At 46.7% G+C, this 25,525-nt stretch overlaps 1 protein-coding gene across 3 annotated transcripts; it reads right to left on the bottom strand.

Moving 5' to 3' along the window:
• Positions 1 to 1,308: 1,308 nt before the first annotated feature.
• LOC135814581 (uncharacterized) lies at positions 1,309 to 25,194 on the bottom strand (the record flags this gene model as incomplete). Of its 3 annotated transcripts, none has more annotated exon segments than XM_065327718.1 (24): positions 1,309 to 1,385; positions 3,966 to 4,058; positions 4,692 to 4,723; positions 4,893 to 4,967; positions 5,441 to 5,504; positions 6,286 to 6,357; positions 7,053 to 7,127; positions 7,554 to 7,610; positions 8,357 to 8,417; positions 10,587 to 10,666; positions 11,058 to 11,358; positions 12,011 to 12,254; positions 13,289 to 13,326; positions 17,212 to 17,257; positions 17,409 to 17,459; positions 17,709 to 17,780; positions 17,976 to 18,032; positions 18,551 to 18,657; positions 18,907 to 20,341; positions 20,649 to 20,797; positions 21,141 to 21,181; positions 21,827 to 22,224; positions 24,239 to 24,370; positions 24,623 to 25,194. In XM_065327718.1, coding segments are annotated over 23 exon segments (3,718 nt in total), but the record flags the coding sequence as incomplete, so codon positions are not given.
• Positions 25,195 to 25,525: the final 331 nt, after the last annotated feature.

Here is a 25,525-nt window from a genome sequence, read left to right as displayed (position 1 = left end):
TTGACCACAGAAATCATGGCCTGGAGCGATCGTGAATTCTTTTGTTTGTGACTTCGCAGTTGTTTGGAGCATGCCAGGGGATTTCCCTTTTCCACAGCACATGCGGTATGGACATCAAATGAAGTGTGTTTGAATCATGAAAATCGGGAGAATTTGAGCAAGGAGCCGAAAAGAATGTGTGACTGAGTTGTTGTTTCTTTCCGAGGCATACTGGGCCAGTTCGGAGAGGCTGTGGATGTCGCTCTGGTGGGGCTGTGGAGCTGAGACCTTCCAGGATGGATTCGCTTGGTCCTGATCTTTCCAACAAGCCCAGGATGGTGAAATTCCATCCAGGTGAGCTGAAATGATAATAAATTTCGTTTGGAGCAGTGCGCCTAAACTCCACCAGGAGAGTCCGTGCGCTGGAGTGCCAGAGTATTGCGGAAAACAGGCCAGCATGCAAAGGGTTAAGGGAGTGAGACTTTTCTTAGAGTACAGATAATAATGTTCTCCTATCAGTTTATCAGACAGCCTGTTTTATTTCAACAACTGTAAAATAATAATTCATCCATGCTGCACTGCAGAAGCTGTTTGCAAGTACACTCATACCTCCCTATCCGGACCCCGGAGATGCGGGCACTTCGGTCCACCGGGCATTCTTTTGGCGAGTTTTAGTGGAACTATTACTACTCTTTTGTCACTTCTCGTGGAAATAGTGACGTCATAATTATGTCATATTTACGGCCTTTCCCCATCATAACGTAATAATACTATGTGATTCGGAGTTATTGACATTTCGAAGTTACGGGCAGTGCCCGGTCCCGGACCGTCTGGATAAGCGAGGTACGAGTGTAATTGGTACTTTCTGACACCTCCCATACTTTGCACCCCGCAATCACACAACAGGAGGTTTTGTATGGGCACTCTGTGGGCAGAATTTATCGACAGAGGGTGAGGGAGGGGGGGGGGGGGGGCTAGAAAAAGAAAGTAGGAGTACGAGAGTGTGAGGAGAAGGGGGGGGGGAGAGAGAGAGAGAGAGAGAGAGAGAGAGAGAGAGAGAGAGAGAGAGAGAGAGAGAGAGAGAGAGAGAGAGAGAGAGAGAGAGAGAGAGAGAGAGAGAGAGAGAGAGAGAGAGAGAGAGAGAGAGAGAGAGAGAGAGAGAGAGAGAGAGAGAGAGAGAGAGAGAGAGAGAGAGAGAGAGAGAGAGAAGGGGGAGGGAAGGAGGGAGGGAGGGAGGGAGGAAGAGAGAGAGAGAGAGAGAGAGAGAGAGAGAGAGATAGAGAGGGGTGCAAACAAAGTCTTGCGTGCAGCATTATAACGAACACTTACCAATAGGTGAGACAGCATCTTCAGGGACATCAGACATTGTGCCTATATTCATTGGTCCAGAACACAGACCACTCACCCTGTACAGCCACATAATCAAACCACATAATTATCATTCATACTATATACACAAACAACATAGTGACCACAACCATTACATGTACAGTACATATCATAATCCATGTACTTTGGAGTATCAGATAGCAGCAATAGCAACAGAAGAAGGTAAATTCATTACTCTTTTACATGGTTCATTTGCACAATCTACCACTGTCTGCATGATCTGACTGCGTGCTCATTGCGGCTTGCATTCTTGTCATTCTCTGACACGCATTATACACTGGCACTTTTTCCCCACCTGTGTTGCCTCGCATATAGCACATTTCAATCCTTCTAGATTAAGAGATGATGTCAGAAGTCAAAATCTAATGGCAAATATTGACATTTGGATCCACTCTACCCAAAGCGGGAAGTGCAGGATGCGGTGGGTGGGGCCCCCGTGTCGCACGCAGGCGTTATTTTGTTTGTACCAAGAGTGGGTCCTGGCCAGGAGGGCCCAGGCCAGTCACTACCGGTGGATGTTTCACTACGCACTACGCTGTGAAGGAAAACACCCAAACATGTATGGATCCATACAAGAACTGAATCCAAGTGGATCCATAAGTCAGCCCTGTCACGACTCCGAGCTGGGTGTTATGTAGCACTGCCAAGCCATATTATCTTACTTTTTAGAAGCCACAGTCATGCCAAGAAGAAACAACTATAGGCTCTTTTAACTACAGTCGCTCGACACAACAATGACGAGGACAACAACACTGACACAAACACCGACAAGAATGACAACAAGAACAACTGCTGCCGCCACCGGCCACCAGCAGCAGCACCAACGATGCTGACACAGACGCCTACAATAGCAGCAGCAACAAACAATTTGGTTTCTCTGTGTCTGGTAAGTGTGACTCATGGGAACTCTCTTGGAGCACACCTAGCGATCTTCAACCGTCGTCAACAAAGGCTGAGCTAATTTAGATATTAAAGGGGAAGTATACCCTAAAATCAAATTTTCAACAGTTGTAGTTTTCTGGGTGCTGAGTCGAATGGTCTTGGTCCGAGGAAGCTGCGACGCTCCCTTCCTACTTGAATCCCAATCGAACTCGCGCACTTCCACCGAAACTGGGTGACTGCGCCCTACTAGATGGGGATTTGTATGCAAAATGTCACTAAAAGCGCCATTTCGTTCTTATAAAAGCGTGGATGACCGCGATTGGCCCATATGTTGTAGTCTTTTGGACGCTGAGTCGACTGGTTTTGGTCCGAAAAGGCTGCGATGCAGCGTTCCTCCTTTATTCCCAATCGAACATGGTTGAACAAGTGGTCACGTGCTCCTGGGTGCCCAAATCACCTGGTCACCGCGCCAGCAGGCGACAACTTTCACACCAAGGTTCAACTCGAGTTCAACTCGAGTGACAGGACTGCACCCAAAAAAGGTCAAACAGGCTAGTAAGTTGTACCCTGCAGGCACGGTGACCAGGTGACTGGTGTACGCAGGAGCACGTGACCGCTTGTTCAACCATGTTCGATTGGGAATAAAGGAGGAACGCTGCATCGCAGCCTTTTCGGACCAAAACCAGTCGACTCAGCGTCCAAAAGACTACAACATATGGGCCAATCGCGGTCATCCACGCTTTTATAAGAACGAAATGGCGCTTTTAGTGACATTTTGCATACAAATCCCCATCTAGTAGGGCGCAGTCACCCAGTTTCGGTGGAAGTGCGCGAGTTCGATTGGGATTCAAGTAGGAAGGGAGCGTCTCAGCTTCCTCGGACCAAGACCATTCGACTCAGCACCCCGAAGACTACAACTGGTGAAAATTTGATTTTAGGGTATACTTCCCCTTTAACAGCAACAAATACCAATTGTATTTGGTTTCCGAATGCAAAAAAATTCAGAACATACACTACACGATGATATAACTATATCTAGTGCTGAGTCAATCTATTGATATTTTGGACTGGCTGGTTGATTGATACGTATTGTACATTCCTACAACCACGTGCTGCGCTTGCCATCTACTTTGGTTTGGTGATGTCAGGGGGTGGGGGGGAGGACCAGATGTAGTGTTGCAAATGCTTTGCTATCCACCTTGAACATTGATGATGTAAAAATGGCCTCGGGGGTTCGGAATGACAGGTGGATAGTGTGAGCAGAAACTTCAACAATTTCGATAAACAAAAATGGCTGAGAAGTGTTGTCAATGCGTTAACCTCCCATGGTTCCACCGTGAGTTACACGCAAGCTGTGCAATTTTATCTATATACTCATGGGCTGTATTTGTAAAGAAATAGTCACTTGATTTCCATACCGAACCATATCCACAACCTATACAGCCCCCTCAATTTAGAAACAATTGTTTAAAGTGTACACTACAAAGTACAGTGCAGTTCAATAAAATTCAATCGTGTGAGTCAAGTTGCCATTCAATGAAATCCGATCATGTGAGTCAAGTTTGCGTACTGCACCAGTTCACATCCCAGTGTTTGCAGGTCCAGGGCTGCACAATGCCCGGCGTGGCATTGGCTCGCTTGATCGGATTTCATTGAGCAGCACTACTGTACGAACACTGAGCTGGTAAGTGTGCAAAGCTCCACTGATTACGTACTGTCTTGTGTTGCACAGTTTGGTCCACACATGTTCAGTGTTAGCAGGTGTTTTGACCGGTCCACTCCACAGCGTATTACCACACAGGCTGTACCTGCAGAGGAGTGGAATACAGGCGATAAAGCACACACAACCAATGAAACTAATCCGACACCTCAGGCTAGTGATAATTTGAAGGAGAAAAGTTCACAGAGAGGAGGTGTGCATCTTGAGAAAGTATGCACCGCTCTTAGGAGCAGAGCTTTCTTATACATGAGCTACAAGGCGGAAAGGGTTGAGGACAAACGTTAAAAATAAAATAAAACAGGTTATATCCCCATTTGTTCACTACCTTATTGCAGCAACATACTCCTTGCTGTTCAAACAAATATTATTGAAGTGTATCCATCGATTCTGACAACAGCGTGTCATGTAACCATGGAAACTGTGTTAACACACCCTACACAGCCAGTGTCACAAAGTCCCATAGGTAGTTTGTGGAAAAAGTGATGGTGCAAAACCCTGCATGGCAGGTCAAGGTTGTACTGAACAACACCATACATCAATCCTCCGCCCCGCCGATAACACAGCTGCCAAGAGAATAGAGGCTTTGAGACGTGGATCAGCGGCAGTCATTCTACATGCGTGCATTATACATGCAGTGATCTACAACCACCCAGTGCTTCCCACACCGTATATCAGTGAACATGGGAGATTGCAATGATTGCTAGATAAGTCTAATACGTACAAGTGAGACCCAGCAGCCTTCATTGACCAAACCTACACACACCACAAGACAGGGCATAGAAAGCACAAGACAAAATACACTAGGAACAGAAAAACAAAAGAGAGGCGAACACATGCGACAAAGAAGACAAAAGAATGCACAACAGGATAGTGCGAATGCATCCAATTTCAGAAGGACACATGATACATGTTGTAATGCTACCTTGCTAGCAGGCCCAGCTTCACTCCATGTTGTAATGAATTGTTTGCTTTCTGGGTCTGGATGCATGCTGTAGAGCTGAACGTGGAGCACAAACAACAGCAGAAACACACTTGCAGCGTGCATTACTTCCACACAGGAAACCCTTCCAGTTAGCATGACTAACGCAGGCGGTTCAGTATATTCCCGCTCTGTAGTTCCCAATTTGGCACGACACTCGGTGCAAACATGGTGCCCGAGGACGTGTCTATGTGTTGGAAGATTCTACGAATCTTGGAACGTGGTCCCTGGGTACAGTGTGTACAACATACCCTGCACATGTCACTTTGAAAATATGGTGAATTTTAGTATTCCTCATTCAAGTTATTGCCACAAAAAATCATTTTTAACTGAAACCGGTTCTCCAAACTGGAATAGGAGCACATTCTTGGTTATACTGGTAGGAGCTAGATCATTTTTCATTCATAGGCAATCTCACATCCCATTGTCCTCATGTGTACCTCCAGCTGTGCTAAATAGTGTCTTTGCCGCAAGGCTGCTACAAACCATACCTTGTCACGACTGACAAGAAATACATAGTCATCAGCAGATGCTATTGCGGTTGCTTCAGAACATCTGAACAAAGTGGAAAGACGAGAAAATGAGTAGAGCAACAGTTACAAAACTTTGACTAAGAGACATTCAACCATTAGCAGCACAATGGCTGTAGCTTGTTTCTCTACACTTTCTTATAATTCTGATACTGAAGTGAAAAAATATTGGAGGGCTGGAAAGGGAAATCTTCAGGCATGTAATCAAACATACACATCACGTTATCATGCGTATTTCCATACTGTAAGAGTTGAATCTCAAACGAGGCACACAGTTTCGCGCTATTTTTAACAAGAAAAATCGATCGCCAATTCAAGAAGTGTCCGTATGCTATTCCTTCCCTCCCCTGTTCTGGAATATTTGAAGACGAGGGTGTTATGGCAGGGTTGTTCAGTGTTGGGAATCTGTGTCTTGCTTGTCCTGATTGTCTAAAGCAATTGACTGTGTTGTGGTTGACTTAATTCTTTAGTGCTATTGACTGGATTTCACACAATACCTATTGATGGCTGGTGACATATTGTTTAGCCTTCCCCTAGTGCTCTTATTGATATACTATCCAGCTCATCATGATCCAGCAGCTCTTCATCCAGCGCTCTCCATTATGCTATACTCTTCTTCATACACCATACGTTTATGCCTTCTTTACAATAAAATCAGTTCAGTGACTGACGAGTTCGAGATCATAACATTGATAACTCTTATGGAACTTACTAATCCATGCTAAGCCCACAAGAAACACAGCCCAAGCACGCAATTAGCACGTTAGATAAAATTAGTACTCCAGAGTGATAATATTTCAACTCACCCGACAGCAACCCATCCTTGCTGAGCCGCATCCTCACGCTTCCACAGCATTTTCTGCCCAAGGCCAAACAGGCTGGAGTAACACAAGACAATCAACATAGTAAATACTGATGTGAAAAGCTGGAAGAGGCAAAGTGTGTACAGCAATATTCAGCCAAACACCAGCAATATTCAGCCAAACACCACCAGCAGCGGCAGCACAGGACACAAGCACACAGGGTCTGTAAACTGCAGGCATATCATGCAAAGAACCAAGCCCTTGACTTGGCCTCCTTCTCCTTCCAATTCTATCACATTGATGATGCAGAGCTGCTCAAAGTGACGTGGGCAAATTCCAAAAGTATGGAAGGACGACTCCTAGTAGGGCTGAGGCGGGTAGCGTTTTCTTCGGGTATCGGGTAGTTTTCCATGGGTAGCACGGGTACCCGATCGGGTATTGTTTCCATGGTAACACCACAATGCACCCCTTCCCTTACACATGAGGAGTATTACATGAATTAGTACACGTGCACTGTACATGATGTCATCTGCGACTTTGGGTTTTCGGGTACTATTCTGTACCCGTCTACCCGAGGTCCTCACGGGTAGGACGGGTACCCAACTACCCATGCACACCACTAACTCCTAGTACTAGCGTAGTAGCGCAAGGAGTATTACCGGTAAGAACATGGTTGACATTTTCCCGATTCATCAGATTCATGACTCACAATGGTGCAATGCGGAGAATCTAGCAGTTACCACCTACATGATACGGCGTGCAGCGCTTACCATCCACGGTGAGCCACCATGTCAGACATGAAGATGGACTCTTGCACAGGCTTCCACTCCCCAAGTTTGCCTTCCCTAGTGGTGAAAAACATTCAAAGATAGGCATTCCATCAAGGTAACATTTGAATGGTATGACAATCAGCCAAACTCCTTTGCAGCCAATGCATATGAATGCTAACTAATCTCGACCTGGCCATAAGAAATAGACTGATATCATTTGTTCATACAAGAGGGGCAGGGGCACATCATCCTCTCTGTAGGCATGATGAGCTGGGAATGGGCTGAAAAGGCACATAACACTTCAAGTTGCCAATGTGTTGCCAATGTATTACTACTTGTACTGGTACCACGCTCGAAAAAAGAAAAAAAACATCACATTGGCCAGTAGTATGCTTTACAGTTTCACCTTTGAGCTGCTAACCATTCGTGCATGTATTCACAGTCACTCCCAATTGCATATAGTCACTCACAGCCAAACTATGACTTAACAAGGAGACTTACTCTCCATCCATCTCAATATCGGCAGCAAAAAAAGTTGAATCAGCAACAGCGTAAGCACTGTAAAAAGATGAAAACAAAACCATGAGTTATTACTAAATTTGAGGGAGTTGAAACGGGAAGCTCTGAAGAAAACACTACATGTACATGGAACTCTATTACTTTTAGTTTCGTTTGTGCTCCGTTGCAACGCCCGGGGATAACAAAGTACATTGATACATGTCCAGCTACCACAGAACATTGGAATACAACTCATAGTCATACCTATTGCAACTTCAATATCCTTGCTTGTGATACATCTAGTCTAAAGTTTGATTCATTTGTCACATGAGATGAGTTTCTATCTACTACCTTACTTCACCAGCAACCGGGCAAAACAAGGATTCTCTCCCACTATCAATGTCTACCAAGCGTGCATCAGAAGCAATGGCATTACAACTTCAGCCTTTTATAGTGCACTCATACTCTATAGTGCACTCATGCTCTATAGTGCACTCATGCTCTATAGTGCACTCATGCTCTATAGTGCACTCATACTCTATAGTGCACTCATGCTCTATAGTGCACTCATGCTCTATAGTGCACTCATACTCTATAGTGCACTCATGCTCTATAGTGCACTCATGCTCTATAGTGCACTCATGCTCTATAGTGCACTCATACTCTATAGTGCACCCATACTCTACAGTGCACCCATACTCTTCGTAACATAACAGCTACTGTAGAACGCTGGAATACTGGCCACCACCCTACAGCCTGCATCAACAAACATGTCAACCCATTAGCACTTGCTGTACATCACTCACGTTTTGTCCAGGAATGCCATAGCTGTAGGCATCCATGGTAGCTTTGCTACACACTCAAATTCTGTAAAGAACCATAGGGACAAGAAAGAAGAACAAGAACAGGCATTGCCGTTGTGAACAATCACATCTTCACAAATGCAGCAGGTCTATCACCTCATGAAAAAAACATTACGCAGGTGACACAGGGACAAGCCATTCCATGATAAGTTTTTAAAAAATCCACGGCACACATGAACGTCAGCCTCACTACATTGTCTGCATCCGTAGGAATGCCCAGGCCACCCTCAAAGCATCATGGCACAGACACAACTCCTAAAGCAGTCCGCGTGTTGCAGGGGGGGGGGGGGGGGGGGGGTACCCACAGGCTTCCACAAGAATCACATGGCCAGCAATCAAGGACATCTGAGAGTTGTAATTTTTGTACTCCTCCGAGGTGTGATTTTTGGCGTGCTGGCATTGCGCGAAATCGCGCATCTATGAGCGACATCCACATAAACTGCCGGGACCATGGTTGTGTACTCGAATCTCATTCTGAGCACCCTTTTTTCTTCCTTTTTTCAGCCGTTTTTTTGCAAAAAGTCCTCGAGCTCGATTTTTTTCGATCGATCGTTCTTCAAGGAAAGACGAGTGGACAATCGATCAACAGGGCCGAGGACGAATGCGTCTGGTTGGAGTTCTTGCGTGGCACAGGATGACCAGACACACATATAGATACATTGCGACGATCTAATCTGCACAGTGTTTCCTAATACCGCACGCACGACGGTAAGTACAATTCATGTGATTTCAAATTGTTTGTGATCTACAACGTCGCGAGCAGGACGGAAATACAGCAACAGCACGACAACCGTTATACCAGGCAGTGACCAACAGTCACCTCCGTCACATTCTCCAGATCAGAAGGCAAGTGAGGCAGTGAACATGAAGAAATAAAGTATGAAAGAATGAAAAGTGAATAATTCAAAAATCTCAGAAACGTCGAACGTAAAAAACACTGAGAACAAGAAAAGTGACTTACTTCGATGGCAAAAGACAAAGCGAATGTTCCTCGTATGGACCTGGCTCTTGCGGAATCAGCCACACTGTGGAACCATGTGTTTGATTCCACAAGGGATGGCTACCTGCTCCTCACCAACCAGCCTCCACGACGGTGGTAAAGTCGCCAAAAATACGAAAGTTGAACATTTTGTGCATGCATGCAATAGAAAATTTGTGCTGAGTATGTCGAGTGGCCATTCGCACAGGACAAAGCCGTTGCGCAAGCTGTGACCCTGAAATTTCGTCCATTGGTAGCGAGGGTAACCCTGAGCTGGAAAGTGTAAGGGATGGCATGCTACACTCCCCCGCATACGCTTGACAGCACGATTTGAGGCGTGGAGTAGTAATATACCAGTATCTTATTACCCCCTGATACCTGATGCATGGACGTCGTCATCTTCATCCCGCAGATCGAAAATGTACAGGTGTCGCGTGATTTCGCGCAATGGCCAAGCACAAGGAAGCCATCTGCAAAAAAACTGCAGAAAATGGTTGTTGTTTGATCCTTTGGTGTAATCTTTGTTTCTAGTCGAAGCTAGTTGCTGTTTGGAGCAGAAACGCTGAAATTGACTATTTTCTGCATGTACTCATACATGTACTCATGTACTCAGGCATGCAGTCTCACTCGTATTTTAGCTATTTTTCTGGAATGGATGCTGCTCTGCGCCCCTTGGTGAACATTTCCTGCGCTCGTGGAGCAGCTGAAAAGGACCACTGGTATGTCTGGTTCCTGGTTTGAAAGTGGAGAGTCGACTTTTGTGCCTTGAAAAAGGAGTAGAGAGCGATAAAGGTACGTCTGTGGCTGATTTTTGAGTGCTCCTCGTACATTTTTGATCGTGATAGAAATTCTCAGACCAAAGTCAGACCAAAGTCAGCGCGATGATGGTCGTACAGTTTTCTTGTGAATTTTTTAGTTGTTTCATCTCGTATCTATGTCAGTATCGTGATGGTGAAGTGGAGAGGGTGATTTTCTTCCTCTAGGCTTCGTTCGGCCGACTTTGCTTCGTCCTCGTTGAAAAGTGATCCTGAAAAAAAGGTCGATTCGCAAAATTATGTTGATTTTCAATGTACGAGATGACATGCGATTGCTGGCTATGTGAGGCTCGCATCACCTGTGCACCTGTGCATGCTGTATTCTCTCCCGGGTTTGTACAATTCCCTGTTCACATGCTACTGTAAAGAGCGCACTTACCACCAGCGGAAGTCATTTTCCACAAGAACAAGGATTGTGTAAAGAGGTATAGACTCTTGACATCGTCACCACCGCTGCCACTGTGGAGCAATATGAAGAGAATGGTAGAAGAAAAGCGAGATTCATTGGTAATGCCTCCTATGAATCGGAAAATGGTAAGTTGAGCTTTATAAAATCCATACACTTGATTCCTGAGGGAGGGGGGGGGGGAGAGGGCAAGCTAATAATAGATACAGGGACACATGTTAGAGCAGCAACTGTAGCAGCACATACCGTATTTTCTGGAGTAACAGCCGCACCCAGATTTTTGTCACGAAATACAAACATCTACCCTGTTTATCACCGTTAATTTGATCATCGTAGTGCAAGCCGTACCGACTTCTTTTGGGTGGAGCACTGGCGTTTGAATTGCGGCGTTTACTCCGGAAAATGCGGTACTTGATGCACAAACCATCTCGTAAGAACACTTACATTGGGAACCTGACTTGTGGAGGACAAAGTGGCTGGTATTCAGATGGCTTTCCTCTTGATTGAGATTTCATGGAGGATGATATCGCTCCTAGATGTGAGTGGCTACCAGAACTCGTCTTGGTACCTCCATTCGTTGCATAGCCACTTGAAGACTTTCCATTTTGGCCATTACAACCAGAAGTGGCTGGCGTAGCGACAGAAGATGACAGGTTTGAGGATGAAAACAGATGTTTAGGCTTTTCCTCTGCAGTCTCTTCTTTCCGTGGTGATGTGTTAGACAAGGATTGTGGGGCTGGGCCAGCTGCCAAAACAAAGAAACAAAAATGCAACAACCAGCTACGGTGCTCAAACCAAACGGATCGGTCAGGCTTCATCAGGCACAATCTTTTACTTGAACAGACACAAATATCACTGGAAATGCCCCAACAGCACACAAAATATCGTTATTGTGTGACCACCAAACTCGTGCACAACACAACCCTTACGTTAAATATCCTTTTCAAAGCAGTGTCTTACGTAGGAAGTGGTTTTTAGAGCAAACCCGCTCTTTCCCATTCACTCTGCAACAATATCCGGAACTCGTTTATCAATCAATTATTAAAACGTTCTGGCAAATTGCCCTCATCAGGTATGCAGCACATTGCATACCTGATCAGGGCAATTTCCCAGCCCCACAATCATCGGCTAACACACCTCTTTGCATATCTAATGAGGGCAATCTGTCGAAACATTGTAAAAATTGATTGATAAAGGAGTTCGATAGTGTTGCAGAGTGAATGGAAAAGAGTGGGTTTGCTCTAAAACCGCTTCCTAATGAAGCCGCAGGAAGCCTCACCACTGCTACTAAGTCTCTTACTTGCTAATGCTACGACAGTCTATATCAGTACTTGCTAATGCTAGGACAGTCTATATCAGAAAACCCACTGAGCAGCAACACAATGTGAACAACTCACCACACATGTCCACAGTTGCTTGCAAGGCAGCACCATCTCTGTACCACTGCATGCTCTGCAATGATTCACCATCCATAGTCAGCTGACAAGAATAGCGGTGATTGTTCACATCAATCCCATAGACGGTTCCGCCATGAGCAGCCAAGGTCCTTAGTTTGGGTGCATCTTCTAGAATCGTCCACTTTTTAGATGGTCGCCGGATATTGAACACAGCAACGTTTCCATTGAATGAGCCAAATACAAACTGAAAGGAAAGAGCGAGAAACAACACACATAAATGCAAGATTACCCCTAAGATGGCCAGAGCTATACAGGTGAACCATTGGTATTCCCTGCAAGACCTAGGAAATGTGAAGAAATAAGAAGACAAGAAAAGAATGAGATCTGACAAGTTGCTTTCCATATCAACCTCCTCTCAGCCGTCGTCACTCGCTCTATGCAGAACTTTTAAATGTACGGACATATACAAGCACATGTCCGTACATTGTAGCCATGCACCAACTGATCTGAGGCCATAATGGCTAAGCCACGGAATAGGAAGATGAACGACCAGTTCCCTAAATGAACAATACGATTTATTCCCGTAGCTATGCAGAAGACGTTACTTCAGTAACGTCTGGCGCTAGCCAGGGTCCACACAGCTTTAATTTGGTGTTTGTTTGTGTGTTTGTTTGTGTCACGCCTGGCGCTATCCGTATCTGACGGCAAAAAAGCATAGGATGTTATAAATTTTTCAATTCTCCTTTTTTTCAGGCATATCCTGGGATTCGAACCCGCACTATCGCCCTACATGCATTCCCCCATACACTTCGCATTCATACCCATTCTTCCAAGTTGCGTTACGTTATTATCTTGCGTTTGAAAGCCCTATTTGAATATTGCGGGAAGCTGTATGTGGCCAGCTGTGTTTGATGGTACGGTACGGTACGGGAGACGGTGTCGTATTACCCTCGATCGTACCTGTCCCGTCCCTATCCCCTACCGTACCGTGCCATCAAAGACGGCTGGCCACAATGCATATAACTCAAATAGGGCTTTCAAATGCAAGATCACAATGTGAAACAAGTTGGAAGAATTAGTATGTATGCGAAGTGCATCGGGGGATGAATGCAGGGCGCGCGATAGTGCGGGTTCGAATCCCAGGTTATGTCTAAAAAAAAGGAATTTTTTAAAGAATTTATAACATCCCTATGCTTTTTTTTTGTCTAGATCATCAAGGCAAAAAAGCATAGCGTAGGGCCCTGAGCTTCCAAGCTCTCTCGTTTGGGCTTCCCTTACCTGTTTGCACTGTGCGATACTAGAGAAGGACTCGCAGTCTGAGCAATAGCACACAAAAGTTACAAAAAAGCGTTGTATTATTGCAACCCGTTATGTTTCGGAAGCATGTGGTTAGGAACTAACATTAAATGTACATTTGGGTGACCGCCCCGCAGCGCGAGGAAAGTTGGTCGTTAAAGCCAGGTGGTCTTTAAAACAAGGTCCCATGCATTCGCGACATGAAGGATCACGCACATTCTCCAATTTATACGTGACTCATAGTGACAGGTGTGGGGCACAGAACACTTTCATCCAGAGGAAGCACCCATGAGTTTCACACCTCACTCAAGTGCATGCAGCGCACCCTGCACTGTCACTTGTCACTTCCATTGACTGCATGCACTCGCTTCTGAGCGCATTTCAAACCTGTTGCATGCAGTCAAGTCTACCAGCCAGGACAGCACCTTTGGTTGCTGTATGCAGCAGGTCAGATACGTTATTTATTTATTATTCCAAGCAATACATGGCTGGGGTAGCCAATGACCACTTGGCACACTAAAAGACAGTCGCTGGTCGCGCAATCCAGGTGGTCGCTGTTTCCGGTGCAGTTTCTATGCAAAACTGCCGGTGCATGGAAACGGTCGTTAAAACCGGGTGGTCGCTTGCGATTACCAGAGGTCGCTTAACCCTTTGTTGACAGCACATACATTGAAGGTGTCGTATACGACGCCTTCAACAAGTCGCGTGTTGTCAGTTCGCCGTGCTATTATCGTACAGCCTGAGCCCTTGATCTTTCAAGTGGACACGGGTACAGTAGGGGTCTACAGCATGCCGTGCAGAAAACGGGGTGCTCGCATTTGAATTTCCCGCGATTCATGACATCGAAATCTGGGACGCGCTGCGCAAGCAGAGTTCGGAAGTAGTTAGCATATTGGAGACAGATGGAAGTAGAACAAGCGCTTGCCTTCGTCTTAGATGATTCAGACGGCGATGATTTTGTCGATCTATCGTCAGATGAAGATGTCCCTCTCCTCGACGCCGACGAGGAAGAAGAAATTGAGAGGCAGATGACGGAGCTCCCGTCGACAACGCTGCCAACGACGGCGCAGATACCAGTGCAGCAGAGAATGTCGATGCGGATCCAGATAGCAGCGGAGAGTGTCCACCCAGCGATGAAACTATTACTTCACGTGAGCACTTGCCACGAGAGGCGAGCCAGGTGAGCACTTGCCACAAGAGGCGAGTGAACCGATGGCTACTGTCGTTCAAGGTCAAGGACGAGGCGTCGCAACTGCAATTCCGGCGGCGATCGGCCGTGGAGTACGAGGAGCTGGCGCTGCACGTGCCACAGGTACAGGCGGAGGTCGTCAAGGCCGCGGCACTGGCGGAGCCGGCAGAGGTCGAGGCGTCCCTGCTCCCGCTATGGGTGAATGGCAGAACCAGGATGAAGACGTTGAGGTCCCTGACTTTGCCCCAAGTCGTCAACCTGGATTACATCTTCCAGAAAACTTTGTGGCTGCAAATGAGCGAGTTTTTTCCTTGTTCTTTTGCAATGTGTTATTTTTCGTTGGCTGAGCGTAGCGAATGAAACGAAAAATGTATTTTTTGCCAGCATTTTCACCATAGTTACGGCACCAGGATTGCGTCAGCTGGTTTTTTGTCAGTGTTCTCAAACTTTTCTCTTCATCGTGGTCTTTCTCTTTTCGTTGTAGTTGTGTGCTGTGATCGACACAATAGTGAAGTGCACTAATGACTACGCCTGGCTGCACATTCTGAACAAGCCAACGTATGGCCAGTCGCATGGCTCATGGAAGAACATGGATGCTACCGAAGTTCGTTCGTACATTGCTCTGTTGATTTACTTCGGCCTCGCTCGAATTGCGAAAGCATCAAACTACTGGTGCTGCAAACCCCTGAATGCCGGGCTTTGGGCAAGGCGGATGGCAGAGCGAACTCGATTTCAGGCAATTTCTACGTTCTTCCAGGTATCACCACCTCCGCCCGGACCAGTGCAGGATCGGCTGATCGAAGTGCGTTACCTCTACGACTTCCTGAGAACGCAGGGCAAAGAACTTTGGCACCCGCGGCGCCAGATATGCATCGACGAGCGAATGATACGGCTCAAGGGGAGGCAGCTCATGAAGGTTTACATCAGAAACAAACCAGTGCTCTGGGGTTTCAAGTCCTTCACTCTCTGTGATTCTGCAAACGCATACAACTGCAACTTCGAGCTGTATACTGGAGAGCAGCAGCCGCCAACACAGCATGGGCTCACGCATGCACTTGTGATGTGCCTCATGGATGGTTACGTGGGTCAGCAATACCAGCTGTACACCAACAACTACTACACGTCACATGCTTTGGCAAGACACTGAAAGACAACGGCACCCACCTTGTGGGAACCGTCAACTCCAATCGTCAAGGCTTCCCGGCGCGTCTAAAAAATACGAGCTACTTCCAGCGACACGGCCAACGAAGTGACTTGCGCTTCGAGAGAGTTGACGGCATTGCATACGTTCAGTGGCTTGACAAGTGAGTTGTCACAGTCTTGTCCACCATGCACAAGGCAACTGACTACGTGGACGTCACAATCAAAGTCAAGGAAGGACAGGGGTGGGTGGACAAGGTCATGCGGAAGCTTGCCGCCATTGTCCAGTACAATAAATCCATGGATGGTGTTGATGTTCATGATCAGCTGGTGGCAAGCTATCGGCTTCTTCGACGCTCCAGGAAGTTCACCAAGGTGCTGGTTTGTGACATGCAGGAGACCGCAGTCATCAATGCCTACAAGCTGTTTGCGGCATACCGTGAAGCAAATCCCGGCAGTCTCCAGCAGATCAAGGGCTACTCACAGTGCGAGTTCCGGGAAGAGCTCGTGCAGCAGCTGGCTGGTATCGCACCCAATGAAAGCCCGCCATCGTACCAACGTTTGTTGTCAGCACCACTCGGCAGCAGCTGCCAGCAAGACACTCTACAACCCACATGTTGCAGTTCATGCAGGAAAGCGACAGAATTGTGTGGTGCGTCAAGCCCACATAGGAAAGCACAACAAGACGGTGTACAAATGTGCAGAGTGCAAGAATCGACAAGACAATCCGGTGCATTTGTGCATCCCGCCACATCGCCAGTGCTTCAGGATCTACCACTCCCATGCCTTTGACCAATTTCGGTAGATGCAGCAACAGGAGCAGAGATGGTGTGAGTGTACATTCTGTAGAGTTACAATTTTCACTATTTTCGCCCATTTTTGGACTTTAGCTGAGCGTGTACTGTACATATAGTGTGGGAATTTACCAAATTTGGTATTTTAAGATAGCACTTACCCATACCATTCAGAAAATGTTTACTTGTACCTACAAAATATTCATAACTTGTACATAGCCATCCCGCCAACGTTCACAGTGCTGTTGCTTTACATACCAAATGATGCCATCAACAAAGGGTTAACCCAAGTTTTACAGTGCATCTGCTTATCATAGAGCAGTACTTCAAGTATCATGATGCAGACCTACAACATTCCTTTCAAGATTGACCTCCACCTAGCCTTCTACGCCATAACTGTAGTGGAAATTGCCTGCTTGTGCATAAGCACATATGGACAGCCAAAGTGGCACTTTTGTACCGCTTCATCTTCCCTCTACTCTACCTCTTGGCACATCTCAAGCCACAAAATGTCCACAGTCGAGATACAATTCACTGGTTTCGAAATGTAGCTGCTACTTCTAAAGTACCGGAGTCACGGTCGAACTGGCATTTGCATAAAGACAGCAAGCATACCCATGTCACGTTGGAGCAGAGGCAGAGGCGTCCGATTCAATTACGACCCACTTCTAAGAAGCAGTGATGATTACAGTGCTAACTTCAGCTTGGAAGATCACAGCGATAAAGCCAATGCACCAAATGAAGTGAACGGACATTATTCCGCAATAGGCTAATTTACTTACCACATATATAGTGCCAGAAATCACCATCACCACCCTCAATGTCATCCTGGGGAATAAAACACAGTGGCAGACAGTGGGTATTTTACAGAAATCACACAAAATACTGTCCAAAACAAAAAAGGACTTTATGCCAATGAAACAAGAGTTGCATAAATGCCCCGCAGCTAAAGCCTCCAGACAGCGGCTTCACTCCTTACCATCCAGTCATCGCGTCTCAGAAGTTTTTTACCGCAGCATACCAGCAGATTCTGAGGTAAACACAAACAAAGGGAGATCAACTGAATCAGTGACAAAGGGCACACACATCTGGGTCTCAACCTTTTTTCTTTTCTGCTTTCGTAACCCTACTGGCCAAGCTGAACTGCAGAATACTAACACTTAGAATGCCTGGTTTATACAGCTGCATGCTTCTTCATTTGTCGATTGGTCCGAGTGGAGATTAGTCTCATAACTGTCACCTGTTTACTCGTGGAGTGCAAATGGTAAACCTGACTTACCATTGAATCTGGAGACGTGCTGCACATTGCGGTGCAATCCTCCAAATTGGAACAAAACACCCACGATTTGTCCTGTCACAGTTTGAATGAACACACCAACACAACACAGCAAACGGCAGCGTGATGAAGTATTCGAAGCGCATAAAAATCTCTTCTGCGTCAGTCGGAATCACATTGACTTTGAACTAGAAAAGGCATACGGTTTCATTGATTCGGCTTCACATTACAATGAACTTAGCCAGCTTAGCCGATCTGAACAATGCTAACCTGCCACGACCATAGCTTTTTTGATCCACAGCACAGGAGGTGACCTTGAACAATGCCCTGAAATACAAACATAACAGCACAGAGAACCAACACGTATGATTCTAGGTGAGCAAGAAGCAGAAGAAAAAGAAACTGCTCATCCCGCCAATGATGAGGAGTTTCCTTTCTCTCCTTCTACAAAGGCATGGCACCGATCTCCAATCACATACATTGAATAATGGAGGATGGTGATGGGGCCCATCAAGCTCTGCAGACCAGTTATCTCTGCATCAGGACTGTTAGCTCGATGGACCCCGCCAAGAGTAAAATCGAAGAAGACAGAGAACAGAGCTCAATAATACCAATATTCACAATAAAGTGCAATAACAAGAGATTGGTCAACGGTACCCGTATAATTATGTGACCATCATTACGTGCTATCCCAGGCCCACGAGTACACAACCAGGCCTGCGGGTACACACCCTGTCCTGCGGGCTCACCACTGCTGCAGACATGGGTTGACACTGGCATGAAGAGGCTGGACATGCTAAGGTACCCTACCAGCATACAATGTCTGGACTCAGATAAAGCCTTACCAGTGAATGAATGTTGTCAGGCATCCATGTGAAATGCTCATTGTCGCTGGATGCTGCCAGTAGCTGCACAAAGATCTGAGATGGACTCAGTTGATACAAACACGTCTCTACAAGAAAGAAGAAAGAGTAATAGCAACAGCAGCGACAATGATGATGAAGTCACCAGCAGTAGCAGCAATATCAGGTGTAATCCATGTAATCCCTCATGGAATCAGACACTGCGCATACACACCAATAGTCAGAGAGAGAGAGAGAGCATAATAGCGTATAATGCATCATTGCATACAAAGTTTCATGGCAATATCAAAAACTGAAAATAGTGCAGAAGAGTTAACCATGTAGGCTTGGATTCTTACCGGTCGTGTTCCAAACAATGCTTGTCTTAGTAGTATGACCAGTACTTCTTTTCGCAGTCACACTGCCGCTTTCCGTTGGGCCTTGGTGGCTATCCCTGGCATGTTCTGGCCGTTGCAAAGCCTGTACTTGCGCAGGTGGAGCAACGGACATTGCGGTTACTCGTTGATATTCGGAGTAAGCCTTACTATCATGGTTGGCATTGAGACTGGAGTTTCTGGTAGCTTCAGCGGACATCTGGGACGTCGCTGTGGTAGCTGGATGTGTTTTATCTGGCAACACTACATTGCCACTTTCATCTGTATCAGCTAGTGACATAGCCACATGATGGACTGGAACATTGGGGACTGAGGCTACTCCACTGGATGCTTGACCAGGATTCAGCAATGTATACGAGTACTGCTGGGCATTTGCCGGCACAGCACCTGGCAAGGAGTATGCAAGAACACCACCAGCACCAGCACCAGCACCAGCCACACTGGCAGTACCGGCAGTAGGCGCACCAGCAGCTCCAGCAGCTGCTGGATACATTACCATGAATGGGTAGCCACCAGGACCTGCAGCCACTGCAGTAGCTTGTCCTACACTAGTCCCAGCATACGTCATGTCAGTTACGCCGCCACCGCCCTGTGAACCAGCAGCCTGGGAAGGAACCTGTACATACACTGGATGATTGGATGGCATTTTCTGAATTCCAAGAGGTACTAATGTAGAGTTTGCAGGATGCTGCTGGGATTGTGCGGCACTGTCAGTCGGTGATGCTGCCGTGATCACTGCCTGTCCATAGCTATTACTACTGTTAGGGAGGTTGCCATTGCTGATGGAATACTCCGCTGCTTGCTGGCTAACTTGCAGAGCTATTGGTTGAGCTACTGGCTGACCAGTTAGTCCCACTGCTGCCACACAGCCTTGTGGTGGTGGCGGTCCTGCTGCTGCTGCTGCCAGTTGAGGCCCACTAACAGTATAGCCAGTTGGATAGGCCTGTGCATTTCGATCCGATGACTGAACCGGAATAAGATACTGCACACCACCAGGTCCCATCTGGGTGGCAACTGCACCCACCGATGGCATCATTGCAGCGGGCATCATCACATTACTGGCAGCACCACCAGCGGCAGCCACAACACCACCCATGGTGTTCATAGCAGTAGCAACAGTTACTACTGGCGCCGGCGCCGCTCCTGCTGGCATTGCTGAAGACGACGATGGCATAGCCATCACATACGACGGAACAACTGACATTGGCAGTGGTTGCGAGATTGAAGACTGGCTTCCTTGTGCAGCTAAGACGGTAGGATGGCTATGCTCAGTGATCACAGTGCCTGCACCAGCCTTGGTGGATGCTGCTGCTGCTTGGGTCTTATTAACCTGACTCAGGGAAGTGTTGCCTCGCTGAATGACATCAGGATGTATATACAATGACTCAGCTAGTGTCTGCTTCATCCGCCATGAATGGAGGAGACATGGACAAAGGAACAGCACAAATACACAGAAGAGATCCATTAGACTTACAAAAGGGACACTCCGTGAAGCCACAGCCCTGGCAAAGTGAAGCTAACTTGTATTCCTTTCTAAGCACACGAGAGTTAGTCTCAGTCAAAACAATCCAGCGGTGGTGTCTTGCTATCCCAAGCCCTCTAAATCTAAATCTAGTACTAAGTACATGTCCTGTACTCATCAGCAATAGTTATGAAGCTCAAGTGCTGGTATCCAAGTCAAACTTGGACTTGCTTTCTTGAATTACCTGTGGTACATCTCGCCGGTCAACCAATCGTACTGCTCCCTGGCTACTGGACGTGGCAGCTGAAGATGACGCTGTTGCAGGTGAACCGTTAGTGGACTTTGAGATGCTCCGGTCCACGTTCACTTGTCTTTCTGGCGTCCCAACTCTTCCTGCGTGCAGGACATGAAATGCAGAGAATGGCAGAGAGTAACAGATGATCTATAGACTAGAGAAATACTACAAAGTTTTGTGTGTAAACAAAATGCACAATGAGAAATGCTACCAAGTTTTGTGTGTAAACAAAATGCACAATGCATGGCTGCAAGCAAGATTCCTGCACCAGGGGATCATGACGACTTTCTCTCGTCTAATCAAAGTCAGGGAAGAGAGGATAATAGTGATTTCCACAGAAAGACTTGGACAGCACTGATCTCCATAGCATTGGTCATGGCAAAGATAACAATGGGAGAAAATGCACAATTCTAAAATATCCCAATGCTGAGTAAAACTCACCACTCTGCACAGTGGTAGGTGCTTGAGCATATGTGTAGGACCTGATGGAGAACAGACAAAAACAGTGGCAAGTCAAAGTGGCTTGGAAAGGTTATAAAAAAGTGAGAAAAGCGCATGCTATGTTCCAAGCTAAACTCTTTCACACGCTCACTGTTGTTAAAGTCCTTTGCTTTTGAATTGACTGTGGGTGGGTACGGATGGAAAAACTCTCAGGCAGGACTGAATGAGGTACCTCTAGCTTCTTAACAACGGTCCTAGACCAACCAATTGTACCTGCCTGGTCTGGAAAGGTAGCCTGCAAAGAAGTGTACAATGGCACACTGGACGGCACATGTTATTTCAGTGCATAAGCATGTTCGCAGGATAGACCATTGCCAGAGGTAGAAGGTTGCAACATGTTGGGCAAGTTCAGTCGTTTGGAATGCTACCCAGACTAGCTAAAAAAAAAGAGTAAATTATCGTGTCCGTTCCCAAAGGGAACTCACGACGGCCACTAGCACCTGGTGAACCCTGACAAGCTATAGGCAGCAAATATACCACAAGCTTACACTTTACAACACAGAAAAAGGTAAATCGGCTGTTCCATCTCAGAATGCAGCAAATGGTTTTATAAAATAAAATCAGTATTAGCCCGGACAAGCATCTGGTATATCCTTAATTACCCTTGTCAGCTCACAACTCCTTACATTTCACTAGTAGCTGGCCTTGTGCTGGCCTTCTGCTGAGCAGAACGTCGCTTCGGTTTAGGCTCTCCTTCAGCATCGTCTCCTCTTCGAGACTTGCTTGCACTAGATGCTCTCGTATGCGAGGTAGAAAACCTATACTGCAGCTGGACTGGTGCTGCCGCAGTTTGGGCTTGTCGAGCATGACCGACCGGCTCCACGCTAGCCGGCATGCCATGGCTATGAGGCATATTCGGTCTAAGAGGTGCACCTGAAACCATGCCTGTAGTCTTTCGAGAGCTAGTGGCAGTGTTGAGCTGTTGAGCCTGATAGTGCTGAGGCCTCTCTACATCAAAACTAGACTTCCGGTGTGGCTGCTGCTGCGGCTGACGCGTAGGTACTTGTTGAGACACAACGTATCCCTGACACACAAAACAGAACAGAAAATGAAGCAACTCCAGTGGTTTCTGTCTCCGCACAAGTACTACTGTGCCTATCAGACTTGCAAGAACATTTCATGTAGACTGCAACATGCTACACATCTCACTCTTTTGTAACCGGGTGGCAAAGCAAGGCTCAAAATAGAGGAGACAAAACAACACCCGCACCTTTCATCAGCAAGAACAGCAACAATGGATACAAGGAGTAAGGGATGGTGTGTTAAAATTAACACAATCCCAATGCGAAGAAGAAACACAATGCAATGATTGTCAAAAATGCAGGCAAAGAACTACTTTCCTGCATCTCAGGACACATACTAGTGTTTTGTTAGTACCCAAACACCAAACTCATAGCGGTAGACGCGGCGCAAGGCAATGCCGTGAGAACGAAATTCTTGTGACTTGCGTGCAGCTAAGTGTGGAATCTATCATCGCGGCAAGATACACACATTTTCATGCAATCCCACACCTTAGAATAAGTACGGGTACTACACCCATGTACACTACTATATCCAATATCCACCACTGCGGTCCACTACTATTATCCAATATCCACCACTGCGGTACACTACTATATCCAATATCCACCACTGCGGTGCACTACTATATCCAATATCCACCACTGCGGTACACTACTATATCCAATATCCACCACTGCGGTACACTACTATATCCAATATCCACCACTGCGGTACACTACTATATCCAATATCCACCACTGCGGTGCACTACTATAATAATAACTGCTCCAGTGAAAGTTGAAGAGGGCAAGAGCAAACATTCTCACCTGCTTCCCAATTTTCAGGACTACAATAATATTCCTGTGCATGAATTATGGCAGTGATTGATGCAGGGGCGTAGCAGTCGGTCCGGCCATTTTTTCAACACATTGCCAAAAGTGCCCATAATGCAGGATTTTGCACCCTAATTTCAGATTTTTCACAGGGGACACCCCGACCCCCCTCCGGCAGGACCACCTCCAACAGAGGTGCCACGAGCCTGGATCACAGAGAGCAGAAGATTTTAGTGGAGTGACAGTACTGACTCTTGGATGACAGATTCTGTGACAATGCACTGTTCCCAAGTGTTGGACTTAGGGGCCTAGATTGTCTGGTGCAACCTAGTGTGGCAGGTAACACCTCCACACCAGCCTGTGACCAGGGCAGGCATGCAGGTTCATGCAGATGACTGTGCTCTTGTGCCTCAGCCTCAGCCTCAGGTGGATCTGCAAGTGTTAGTTATGGCTACCCTACCTCTACTTAGTCCAGACAAAACTCAAGACAAAAGTAGGGACTTTAGGACAAGCCCCAGCAAGCAAGGCTGGGAAGGTGCATGGCATGACTTGTTTTATCACGTGCAGATCACACTCACACAGCTGGGCCATGGGCTAGCGCCAGATACATGATTGTAGTGCAGAGTGATTCGCATACACTAGCACTAGTGTTTCCACAGTCAAAACATAGATAGCACTTGCACACGCGCACGCGGTGCAGAGCTAGAGCGTCAGTCATGACGTGAGCAACAGGTAGATCTAAAATTATAACGACGCACACACCCATGCCATGGCCCCGAGTGCCACTGAGATCTACTCGTCGCACTTTCCCTACTCGTGCTCGCAGTCATTGACCCCACTTCCTCTCACTGCTCAGGCACTACACACACCATTTACGCACATGTTCAAAGTAAAACAATGGAATAAAATAATTTTCTTCGATCCTGACAATGGAACACAATCTACAGGCATAATAATTCTTTTAGGAATGTATCCTCGCCGTGCTACCACTGCAGCAGTACAGTGCAGGGAAAGCAGAGAAGGACTCCTGTGAACGATGAACAGGTGCTGTGATCAAAAACCGAGCGAGCACTTCACTGTAAATGTGGGGAATAAATGCTCGCAATTTTCCTACTTCGAGGTCCGATGTGGTCAGAGCTAAAAACAATAATTATTACAAAAAGTAGTTAGCATAATCCAGAGAACTCGGGTCATAATTCTTACCTCCTTTGGGTCTCCACTCTCCGAAAATGTACATAATAGCGCAGCGGCTTCTTCTTTGGAGACCCTATCACCCTCGAGCCTCTCTCTGTCCATTGTGCTGTTCGTGTCACGATGCAGTACAAACTCTAGCAGCTACACTACAGCGGTCAGAACAGAACAGAGAAAGCAAATGAGAAAACAGGACTGCTGTGAGCAACGCGTTGCGTAGTAATAATAGGGTCACCGCGCACAAGCGTCGTCAGTCGTGCGTAGATCTACGCATGTCCATGTGGGTCCATTTCCGCAACTCACCACACTGGGACATGTGAAATTGCAAAATATTACCACAGTACAGCTCAGGGGGAAACCTGCATCATACTTCATAGTACATAGTGTAGAGCTCACCTGACCTCCTTGCTGTGAGTGTGACTTGCAGGCCAGACAAGACGTAGGTGGACAATGAAGTGGAGAATGAAACGGGATCAACAATGAAGAGAAATCCACAACGTCGGTGCACACAACAAAGGATCTTTTAGTCCGATTAGAAATCCTCCAGAGTAGGCCACTGGCACTGGACTTCCACACCACTGGTACTGCTTCAAATATCAGACTTCGCGCTGCTGCTGCTGCTGCTGCTGCTGCTGCTGCTGCTGCTGCTGCTGCTTCGCCACTGGCACTGCTGCGAGGGGCACACTATTCTCTTTACATTGAGTAAAACACTACAACTTACAAGTACAACAGGCTAGCGCACTTCGTAGATGTATCGCTGAAGTGAAGAGGTAGATAGAGCGTAGCTGCCACAATGCACTTCACGAATACAAATTTCCCTGAAGTTTCTTCAGTATCGTGGCGATCAGGTCGGGCAGGTGACTACGCTCGAGAAGAGAGCTAGGCTGCCCCGAAACCGGGTTTGTTGATCGTATGGCTTTGACTTTACTCTTTCCACCGTTGCTGTGCGGCCATATCAATCATTGTGCTCATTGTGAATGACCAGCGCAAAGACTGAGTCGACTTCTCAATCTCAGATCATGCACATGCATGCTATGCACACGGTCACTGTCGGTGTACTTGTAGACCTAGTACCTAACCTACGTGTCCCTGTGACACAGGCTGCACTCTACATTGTAGTCTCTAGCTCTGGCGATCTGCATGCACGCACGGGGTTTGGGGTTAGATCTACAGACTACGGTCAGTACAGACTACGGACAGTCAGTGCATGCACTACACTAGATTCTAGTCTAGATAGCAACATGCAGCATGCAGATGAGTACAGTCATGTAGATCTACTAGTAGACTACATGTACAAGT

This window comes from Sycon ciliatum, chromosome 4 (genome assembly GCF_964019385.1).
Source record: "Sycon ciliatum chromosome 4, ocSycCili1.1, whole genome shotgun sequence".
NCBI classification, from domain to species: domain Eukaryota; kingdom Metazoa; phylum Porifera; class Calcarea; order Leucosolenida; family Sycettidae; genus Sycon; species Sycon ciliatum.
Note: the sequence above shows the minus strand (reverse complement) of the source record. Positions and strands in the feature narration are given on the sequence as shown.